At 45.3% G+C, this 11,252-nt stretch overlaps 1 protein-coding gene across 1 annotated transcript; it reads right to left on the bottom strand.

Moving 5' to 3' along the window:
• Positions 1-656: 656 nt before the first annotated feature.
• LOC106562242 (purine nucleoside phosphorylase) lies at positions 657-9,493 on the bottom strand. Its single transcript, XM_014126996.2, has 6 exons — positions 9,362-9,493; positions 5,568-5,737; positions 4,709-4,812; positions 4,135-4,310; positions 3,515-3,705; positions 657-2,256 (listed from the first exon to the last, which is right to left on the bottom strand). The coding sequence occupies exons 1-6, from the start codon at positions 9,382-9,384 to the stop codon at positions 2,060-2,062; spliced, it is 861 nt and encodes a 286-aa protein (XP_013982471.1). The 5' UTR covers positions 9,385-9,493; the 3' UTR covers positions 657-2,059.
• Positions 9,494-11,252: the final 1,759 nt, after the last annotated feature.

Raw genomic sequence — 11,252 nt, 5'->3', positions numbered from 1 at the left:
TTAAATGTAAATTAGAGTGAGGAGGAAATGGCTAGAATGTGATAGATATTAATAAAAGATAACGTGCACATTATAACACAATCAGGGACATGGGGGAGGGAGGGGGCATAAAGGAGGTGGGCAGGTGTATAACAGGCTTTTCAGACCATTTTAATTAAAAAAATATATATATATTTTTAACTCCATAGCTGGGGTAGAGCTATGTGGGATGAGAGTATGCCTGACGTGTGTGTGTTTCCATTAGGCATGTGTGTGTTTAGGGTGGGTGTTCAGGGAGCTCATCCTAAACCAAGAGGTCATTTTACTTACAGTAGATCCTGCCCGTCATCCCCTCTATGCAACTGCAATACTCTCCCTTCATCATTTCTCTCTAGTTCCTCACTATTCTTCTATCTCCATCCCTCTCTCCATTTGGTTATTGATCCATGTTATTGATGACAATACCTTTCTTGTCTTCTGTAGTTTCACCACATCTCCTGCTTGGATCAATGAGACTTACTCTAGCATCTCTCCATCTCCCCATTCCCACTCTTCCTCTCTTCCTTCTCTTTCGATGTAACATGATCAGAGAAGCAATATTGGTTTAACTTACCAAACCATTTGATTAATAGATTGATGAACTTAAAGGCAGTTGAACATAGAGGTAGACACACATGATCGGAATGGTGCCTTTTATTTCACAAGAGTGTTTCAGAAGAGATGCACGGTTAGACATTATGTTCATAGAATAATAAAACCTTTTATATTAATAAATTAAAACTGTCAATACTGTCAGTAAAATAACAGATAACTATAATATAATGTATTCATTTATTTTTAGAAAGATAGTTACAAAAATGACTTTGGACTGAATGGAATATCAGCGTCAGCTTTTTCAAGAAAATAAGATATTACTTAAGAAAGAATAATCAGATGTGGACAATAATAAGGTGGAGTTGAGTTCCAAGTCCTCTCAATCTCAGGCACATATTAATAACTCACAAATACTGATTTGGATACAGTGTGTGGAATCAGATACACTCGTATCTCTCTGATTAAAGCTGTCCTTAGTTTTTATTGTACTGACAGTATTGGACGGTTCTGACTTAGAATATGTGGACAACTACAAATACCTAGGTGTCTGGTTAGACTGTAAACTCTCCTTCCAGACTCACCTTAAGCATCTCCAATCCAAAATTAAATCTAGAATCGGCTTCCTATTTCGCAACAAAGCATCCTTCACTCATGCTGCCAAACATACCCTCGTAAAACTGACCATCCTGCCGATCCTCAACTTTGGCGATCACCCCCAATGCCAATTCTTCCTTTAGCTGCCTTTCCTTCCAGTTCTCTGCTGCCAATGACTGGAACGAACTGCAAAAATCACTGAAGCTGGAGACTCATATCTCCCTCACTAGCTTTAAGTACCAGCTGTCAGAGCAGCTCACAGATCACTGCACCTGTACATAGCCCATCTGTAAATAGCCCATCCAACTATCTCATCCCCATACTGTATTTATTTATTTATCTTGCTTCTTTGCACCCCAGTATCTCTACTTGCACATTTATCTTCTGCACATCTACCATTCCTGTGTTTAATTGCTATATTGCAATTACTTCGCCACCATGGCCTATTTATTGCCTTAGCTCCCTTATCCACCCTTATCCAGCGTAGCCTAGTGGTTAGAGCGTTGGACTAGTAACGGAAAAGTTGCAAGATCAAATCCCCGAGCTGACAAGGTACAAATCTGTTGTTCTGCCCCTGAACAAGGCAGTTAACCCACTGTTCCTAGGCTGTTGTTGAAAATAAGAATTTGTTCTTAACTGACTTGCCTAGTTAAATAAAGGTAAAATCAAAATGTGCACACCCTGTATATAGACTTTCTCTACTGTATTATTGACTGTATGTTGGTTTATTCCATGTGTAACTCTGTGTTGTTGTATGTGTCGAACTGCTTTGCTTTATCTTGGCCAGGTCGCTGTTGTAAATGAGAACTTGTTCTCAACTAGCCTACCTGGTTAAATAAAGGTGAAATAAATCAAAAATAAATTGAACATCACTATCAGATAGTGTGTGTATCTATATTCGGGCCAGGAGGTTGATGATGAGTTTCTGCAGGTCCTGTGTGCGTCGCTGGGTGATTTCCAGCACCTCCTCATGGTTGACGCGGTCCTGGCTGCCATACTCTGACACCACGCGGTTGGTGATGAGAGACAGGCCAAACACACGCAGACCACTGTGACGAGCCACTATCACTTCTGGCACTGTACTCATACCTGAGTGAGAGGGAGCAAGAGACAGGGAGCAAGACAGAGATAAAAGGGAGAGGTCAGAGGGAGACAGAGGGAGAGAGAGAAAGTGATATAGGAGGGTGTGGGTGTGTGAAGACAGGGGATAAAGAGGGGAAGGGAAAGATAGGGGGAGGGGGAGACCCAGAAAATGAGTCATGTCAAAGGATAACATGTACAGCTTCCTCCCTGTCAACCTGTTACCCTCTAACTGACACCACTCAGGGTTCAGATCAATTGAACTGTGACCCCTGAAGCTGAACCCATTGGCATAGATATCCCCCTGCGCACAGACGTCAATTCAACGTCTATTCCACGTTGGTTTCATTGAAATTACGTGGAAACACTGTTGATTCAGCCAGTTTGTGCCCAGTGGGATGGCACCTGATGTGTGTTAGAGAGAGAGGAGCACCTGACGTTTTCTGTTATTAACATCCGTTTGTTTGTTCCTAATTTTGTTTCTAGCTGCATGCAGCTCTTCGTGTGTGTGTGTGTGTGTGTGTGTGTGTGTGTGTGTGTGTGTGTGTGTGTGTGTGTGTGTGTGTGTGTGTGTGTGTGTGTGTGTGTGTGTGTGTGTTATTGATGGTGTCATTGGTTAGATAGTATTACAAATTCCAGTGACTGGTATTAGCACCTAACAAACCCTGAGCTTCACACTCCACTCCCCATCACCCACAACTGGAGCCTGAGAGTCTAGGGGGCCCCATAAACCTGCCTCTCAAACTCTCCCTGACCTGTGTCAGATGTGCCCTGATAGGTTGCTAGGGAGGTTAGTAGGGGGCCGGACATTTGCCCATGCTCTTGATTATACAGGTCACACAATACTTGCAGTCTCCCTCAAGCAGGTCTCTGCCCATCAACAACTGGACGCAATAATATCTCTGGACTTGTGGGAGGTGTGCATGCCCAAAATCCACTACCATTCCACAACCTCTCCCACTTTTCATCCCCATATGCATCAACATATTCATCTTCCTCAGTGTGTTTAAATAAAGTTCCTGTGTGTTCATTCTTTGGCTGCTTTATTCCCCTCTAACCGGGGGGCGGTGTCAGTGAGTCACAAACCAGTAAAATATGTAGAGCCGGGGCACTCTCTTTCAGATAGAGTGCTCTTGGGGAGAGCTTTCTCCATTTCCTCAGTCAGAAGACAGTATACACATCAGAGGCCTGATGTGCTCCCTGAAGGTACAAGTTTCCCTTTAGCACAGATCTGAAAGCTGACCATAAATCAGTGTCTTGTACCCACCCACAGCGTCTGCCCCCAGGCTTAGCAGAATCTTGCTCTCTGCCACTGTCTCGAAGGCGGGGCCGCCCACATTGCAGTACACCCCCTGTTGGAGGAAAGAGGAACAGCCCTGCTCCTCTGCCACCTCTCGAGCCAAACGGCCCAGGTCTGCATCATACGCATCCGACATGCAGGGGAACCGTACACCAAACCTACACACACGCACACACACACACACACACACACACACACACAGAACAGTAGAGTTAACACACACACAAACATACACCCCAAAACTTCACACGCCAAAGTGTACTTTTTTAAAGTCCACACATACCATCAACAATCAAAGCACCTAATGATGGTAATAAGGGCTCATCACAGCTAAATGACTCATTATCGTAATAACTCCATTTAGGTTATCGACATCTCATTATCAGTGCCTTAGCGATGACTGCTTAGAGGCACTTGAATTGCTAGTTCAGACTCAAACATGACAAATCTCAAATTACAGTCTATTCTCAATACAGTAGAAAGTGCATAGGACAGAACCCCATAGAATAGGGTGTCATTTATGGTCATTTGGCCTCAGTGTTTGGGAGGCTCACTGATGATCAGAGGCACCTGTTTGACTGTCTCACCTGTCATCGTTGTGTCCCCTCAGAGGGTTGATCCCGGCCAGGCCTGGCATATTGATGTGGTCTCTGATCAACATGACGTCACCAACATTGAACTTAGGGTTCAGTCCTCCTGCAGCGTTGGTCACTATCAACGTCTCCACCCCAAGCAGAGTAAACACACGCACCGGGTACGTCACCTGCACAACACACAGAATATACAGTACTTCAGCAGTCAGAGTGGACCTACACCGTTACAGTGTCTTGGAGTGACAGAGAGCATCATCACGTTAATCAGCTGTCTTTACTTAGGACTCAGCAGCCCACTGCTGTCTCAACTATAATGTCATCTGCCAGTCCTGTGGTCAGAGTAGTCTAGGAGCTTCATGTTGGACAGTGACACAGCAGAATCCAATACAGCACTCTGTAACAAGCTTAGGTCCTGCTTAGACAGTATCAGTTGCATATGTTTATTGCATGTCTTTATTTTACAGCAATTTGTCTTCAAAATACTTTTTATGGAAAGCATAGCATACACAGCATGGTATGTGCTGAATGTGTGTTGCATTATGTTTCAGAGCGGAAGAGGCAGTCTAACCATGGCAATGCTGTAGCCCTCATAGTAATGGAACCTGCCCTGCATACAAACACAGGCCTTCCCTTGCAGCTCCCCGAACACCAGATTCCCAGCATGGCCTGGCACTGATAGAAAGAGGGAGAGAAAGAGAGAGACATACACAAATACGTGCACGGCACAGGAGGCTGCTGAGGGGAGGACGGCTCACAATAATGGCTGTGATGGAGTGAATGGAATGGTATGAACAACATGGAACCATGTGTTTGATACCATTGCATTATTTAGTTCCAGCCATTACTAGGAGTCTGTCCTCCACAATTAAGGTTCCACCGGCAGCTTGTGGTGCACTGGCACATTCACACTAAATACACCAACTTCCTTGCCAGATTTGTGCCCGACGAGGTGTTGCACACACACATGCGCACGCAAACACACACACATACATACACACGTATGTTACCCTACATGGGATGGGATTAAGGGAGACAGATGAGGAAATGGGGTCAAGTTGCAGGTCAAAGCACTAACAGACCAGTCTACCTGGTGTGCAGTATGGTGGAGTTTGGTGTGTGTGTTTAGTAGGTGGGCCTCTCCCTGTGTGTCTCAGTGGCAGGGCCAGTTCCCCTACCCCCTGAGGTGTGATTAAGCCCTGTACCCCAGAGCTTACACCTGAGTAGGAAAACAACCCAGCTACCCCCCCCATCTACTCACCATGGTCCCTCATTAATGATGTCACCTGAGACCAATGTTGATGACATGGCTTTAGAACTTTATTATGCAATGTAGTCATGTGCTTTGAGGTGAAGAAGATGTTAAGCTACAGACTCACAACACTGTGTCAGAGATAAGAAGTCTTCAAGGTTATGCGTGTATACTGTACCTGTGCTCTGAGGGAAGTGAGGGATGTCTTTATAAGGGAAGGCTACACTATTCTCCAGTAAGTCTGCCAGCCCTCCCAGTCCAGAACCACAGATGATGGCCACCTTGGGCATGTGCTGTGTACGCTCCAGCAGCCAATCAGCTGTCTCCTTGTACTGCTCATAGGTGTACCTGCGAAGTGGAGAGAGATAATGAGAGAGAGAGAGAGAGAGAGAGAGAGAGAGAGAGAGAGAGAGAGAGAGAGAGAGAGAGAGAGAGAGAGAGAGAGAGAGAGAGAGAGAGAGAGAGAGAGAGAGAGAGAGAGAGAGAGAGAGAGAGAGAGAGAGAGAGAGAGAGAGAGAGAGAAAGAGAGAAAGAAAGAAAGAAAGAAAGAAAGAAAGAAAGAAAGAAAGAAAGAAAGAAAGAAAGAAAGAAAGAAAGAAAGAAAGAAAGAGCCAACAGTGAAGGGTTAGGGGCAAAGGGAAGGATTTGGGGGGTGTAAATGCAGTTTTGTCCCACTACTGCAGTGGAGCGTTTAGCTCAGGCCCTGGGCAAGGTAACTTGGCAGGATGGTGATGAATCACAGGCCGAGTAGCCTCCATAAGCAAATCCACTGGAGCACAGCAAGCAAGCAGTCCCTTACACACACATCAAAATGCGATACTCAACACACACGCGTGGGTGGTGATGTGTGAGTGTGTGTGCATGCACACACTTCCAACAAGTGGGCCCTGAAGCCTGATTGGAGGGTTAGGATGCGTAAATAAACCCCATCAGCCAGCAGGGATAAACGAGCTTGTGATAGCCTTGGTCATGGGGGGTGGGAGGTGGGGGTGGAATGGCTTGAGCAATTCATCAAATTCAATCAATTCAATTCACTGGGTGAGTAGACATCTCTCACTCTGTCCTGAAGGCAAGGACAGAGAGAGAGAGAGAGAGAGTTAGAGACAGACAGACAAACAGACAGACAGACAGACAGACAGACAGACAGACAGACAGACAGACAGACAGACAGACAGACAGACAGACAGACAGACAGACAGACAGACAGACAGACAGACAGACAGACAGACAGAGTGAGTTAGAGAAAGACAGACAGACAGACAGACAGACAGACAGACAGACAGACAGACAGACAGACAGACAGACAGACAGACAGACAGACAGACAGACAGACAGACAGACAGACAGACAGACAGAGTGAGTTAGAGAAAGAAAGAAAGAAAGAAAGAAAGAAAGAAAGAAAGAAAGAAAGAAAGAAAGAAAGAAAGAAAGAAAGAAAGAAAGAAAGAAAGAAAGATGGTCTGTGGGGATGGAGTGGACTAGAGTTCTCTGACATGAGAAGCCACTGAAGAGAGCAATCAGTGTGGTTAATGCTCTCCCTCTCTCTCGGTGTATAGAGCTCTTAAAGGCAGTAATGGGTGAGAGGTTGCAAGAAAAGGTAACTAGAGGAAGGGCTATAGGAAAGGGAACAATGGGGTACTAAGTTAAGGGGAACTAGGCAAGCAAAGAAGCAAATAGTCTAGTCTAGTCTAGTTCATCCTATAGAATGCAGGAATTGACATTCAGGTCTCAAAGACATTTGCCCATTGGGCAAGTAATATATTTTTGTTGCCCAAAGATTATGATTACTTGCCGAAAATGTAAAATAGCTATTTTCCACTACACACAGGGGATGCACACATACACAAACACACACACACATCACCACTCACGTGTGTGTTGAACCAGAAAGACCAGACTACTGGAATTCTTTGCATCTAGTTGTAATCAGTAAAAAAAAAATCACCTGCCACATGGGGCATCCACAGACTCAACTTGCACGACTGCTCATGTCTGAGAAAGCAGAAAAGTACTGAGAAACCAGAAAACAAACGATGAGCACGGAGTGCGCAACAGGGGAAACTAGATTGCCCAACATTGCCCCATGCCTTCCCTCCCACACAGAGCTGTCGAAGGTCCTGGCGGTTGCTCTGGCAACGTTCCTGTCCCATTGCACTATGAATACGGAAGCGGGACCGACCACAACACAGCAGCCTCGTTCAGAGCATTTGAATACCAAACAGGCCTAATGTAGGCTACAACAAAAAGCCCTGATATACAGTATTTCTTCTCAGGAGCAGCCTAGAGAGGCATGTTCTCTGAATTCTAATCTCTCCCTAGCCTAGTCCCTCCTGTAGCTGTGCAGGAAAACAACTCCAGTGACTGATGAGTTTTCAAGTTTGAATCTTGAAATTATGCAGCGGAATCCTGCATGTTTTAGCATCGTTTTTTTGTAGGGTGAGCTGCCTCTGTAGTTTGTATGCTAAATAGACAGTTACACTTTAATACGGTCCATATTCAACTATTTATAAGACATTTACAAAAAGATTGCACACTATTAAGGATTGGGGTTAGGTTAGGTTAGGGTAGGTAAGGGTTAGGGTTAAACAGCGATCACTTTAGATTAGGGACTGCAAAAATACTTTACTTATTATTATTAAAGGTTATAAATGTGTGAGTAATGATTAATAAATGATTTATTACGGAACATTAAAATAAAGTGTTACCACATAAACTATTCAAAACTTTCTATAAGCTACCTAAATGAAACTCATGCCTACACTCTCAGAAAAAAGATGCTATCCTGAACCTAAAAGGGTTATTCAGCGTTCCCCATAGGAGAACCCTTTTGGTTCCAAGTAGAACCGTTTCGGCTTCCAGGTGGAATCCTTTCTACAGAGGGTTCTACATGGAACCCAAAATGGTTCTACCTGGAACCAAAAGGGTTTTACCTGGAACCGGCAAGGGACAGTGGTGAAAAAGTACCCAATTGTCATACTTGAGTAAAAGTAAATATACCTTAATAGAAAATGACCCAGTAAAATACTACTTGAGTAAAAGTCTACATGCATTTGGTTTTATATATACTTAAGTATCAAAAGTAAACGTAATTGCAAAAATAAAAATATAAAAAGTATACATAATTTCACATTCCTTATATTAAGCAAATCAGATGGCATCATTTTCTTATTATTTTAATTTATGGATAGCCAGGGGCACACTCTAACACACATCATTTACAAACGAAGCATTTGTGTTTAGTGAGTCTGCCAGATCAGAAGCAGTAGGGATGACCAGGGTGTTCTCTTGATAAGTGTGTGAATTGGACCATTTTCCTGTCCTGCTAAGCATTCGAAATGCATTTAGTACCTTTGCGTGCCAGGGAAAATGTATGGAGTAAAACGTTGCCTACATTATTTTCTTTAACGGTGTAAAAGTAAAAGTTAGCAAAAATATATAGTGAAGTACAGATATCCCAAAAACATCTTAAGTAGTACATTTAAGTATTTTTACTTAAGTACTTTACACAAATGCCTATTGGGTCACCCGAAGAACACGTTTGAAACCCTTTTTCTAAGAGAGTATAGGCTTATAGCCTAATATTGTGCAAGCATAGCCTGCAGTGTTTAGGCTGCAGCGTGGATATATTGTGTGCAATATAGGCAAGCTCTCATCGAATTCAAACTGGCCATCTGTAGTCTATTTCCTTCCATCCTCTTTGAATCATATGGGAAGGACGTTTTGGCTATCTACCTGTCACTTTGACCGGGGGCGTTATCAGAAACGAGAGCTACTGCCGCCACATTACTCTTGCGCTTTCTCACTGTAATGTCAAATTCTCTACCAGGAATGATCTCCGTTGCTATGGCAATGATCTGGTTGTGCCCGAGTTAATGGTTAATTCGAATAGGCGAAACAAGTTTATGAGGTGATAGATTAAGGTTTATTCCTTCTGACCCAGCCTAATATCATGTAGTCGTTTATTTATCGTACCTGCTCTCGCTGGTGGATGACATGTCGACGACGGTTGAGGAAATTGTTAGATTTATTTATCTCGCTGTCTGTGATACAGCTTTCGGCTTGAAAGATGGAGTGGACTGATTCGCTCACGGGGTGGATTGACAATAGTGCAGCACGTGGACTGGCTTGAGGGCCAGGGCCGGCTTAATGCAAGGGCTTACCGGGGCTGAAGCCCCTTGGCCCAGACCTGTGAGGGGCCCAAGAGGCCACAAAAAATACAAATAAAATAAGGATATATATATAGTTCATACACTGCTCTTAGAATGCAGGAAAATACGACTTCACTCAAGGGGATACTACTTAATCAATGTTAAAAACACCCTTTTCTCGCCATCATAACATTAAAATACACGACAGTGTTCATCAGTGTGTTGGTATTACCTTTGTTAACTTGTATTTGACTATGTTGTTACTGGAAATGCATTATTTCATTGTAACTGGTGTCACGGTTGTCGTCGGGAATGGAGGACCAAAACGCAGCAGGAATGTGGATGTCATCTTGTATTTATTTTACCTTAAAGTGAACACCAAAATAACAAAAGAAGAACGAACAATCAACAAAACAGTCTTGTCAGGCTCACACATGCAAAACAAGAAACAATCTCCCACAAACACTAAACCAAACACATACCCATATATAGGACTCTCAATCAGAGGCAACGAGAAAGCACCTGCCTCCAATTGAGAGTCCAACCCCCCATTAACCTAAACATAGAAATACAACTAACTAGACTAAACATAGAAATACATTAACAAGGAACAGTGCCCAAAAACTGCAGCGTGTGCCCAAAAACCCCGGAATACCTAAATCAAATACCCTTCTACAAAAAACACCACCCCGAACCACATAAAACAAATACCCTCTGCCACGTCCTGACCAAACTACATTAACAAATAACCCTTATACTGGTCAGGACGTGACAGTACCCCCCCCCCCCCCCAAAGGTGCAGACCCCGGATGCACCTCATAAATAAACAAAACCCAAAACAACAACAAAAAAATTCCCCCTAAACTAAAGGGAGGGAAGGGAGGGTGGCTGCCGTCACCGACGGCACTTGTGCTACACCCCCCCTCCCTAACCCAACTATACAGGTGGTGGTTCAGGCTCCGGCCTACTGTCCTCCAGAATGCAGACAGACTTAATCCGTTTCGGGCCGTAGGCAGACTCCCCTCGTTCCGGATCGTAGGCAGACCTCTTCCATTCCACACTGTCGGCAGACTCATTTGAAACACAGTTACTTATATTTAGTTCTGGATCATTAATAGATTTACTCAGTTCCGGGTTGCTGCTAGACTCCTTTGGTTCCGGGTCATAGGCAGACTCACCCGGTTCTGGGTCACAGGCAGATCCCTTCGGTTCCGGGTCACAGGCAGACCCCCTCGGTGCCGGGTCACAGGCAGACCCCCTCGGTTCCGGGTCACAGGCAGACCCCCTCGGTTCCGGGTCACAGGCAGACCCCCTCGGTTCCGGGTAGACGGGCCACTCTGGCAGATCCGGCGCGACGGGCCGCTCTGGCAGATCCGGCGCGACGGGCCGCTCTGGCAGATCCGGCGCGACGGGCCGCTCTGGCTGATCCGGCGCGACGGGCCGCTCTGGCTGATCCGGGCAGACGGGCCTCTCTGGCTGATCCGGGCAGACGGGCCTCTCTGGCTGATCCGGGCAGACGGGCCGCTCTGGCTGATCCGGGCAGACGGGCCGCTCTGGCTGATCCGGGCAGACGGGCCGCTCTGGCTGATCCGGGCAGACGGGCCGCTCTGGCTGATCCGGGCAGACGGGCCGCTCTGGCTGACCCCGGCAGACGGGCGGCTCTGGCTGATCCGGGCAGACGGGCGGCTCTGGCTGATTCGGGCAGACGGGCAGCT

Source organism: Salmo salar, chromosome ssa11 (genome assembly GCF_905237065.1).
Source record: "Salmo salar chromosome ssa11, Ssal_v3.1, whole genome shotgun sequence".
Lineage (NCBI taxonomy): Eukaryota > Metazoa > Chordata > Actinopteri > Salmoniformes > Salmonidae > Salmo > Salmo salar.
The sequence above is the reverse complement of the archived record's forward strand: the minus strand, read 5'-3'. Positions and strand labels throughout refer to the sequence as shown.

What these genes read in the sequence shown, in the direction of transcription:
- LOC106562242 (XM_014126996.2), bottom strand. Translation starts at nt 9,384, where the DNA reads ATGTCATCCACCAGCGAGAGCAG. An exon ending in AGGGGACACAACGATGACAG is followed by an intron (nt 3,706 to 4,134) that starts GTGAGACAGTCA and finishes GCGTGTGTGTAG; the next exon opens with GTTTGGTGTACGGTTCCCCT. An exon ending in CCTGGGGGCAGACGCTGTGG is followed by an intron (nt 2,257 to 3,514) that starts GTGGGTACAAGA and finishes CCTCTCACTCAG; the next exon opens with GTATGAGTACAGTGCCAGAA.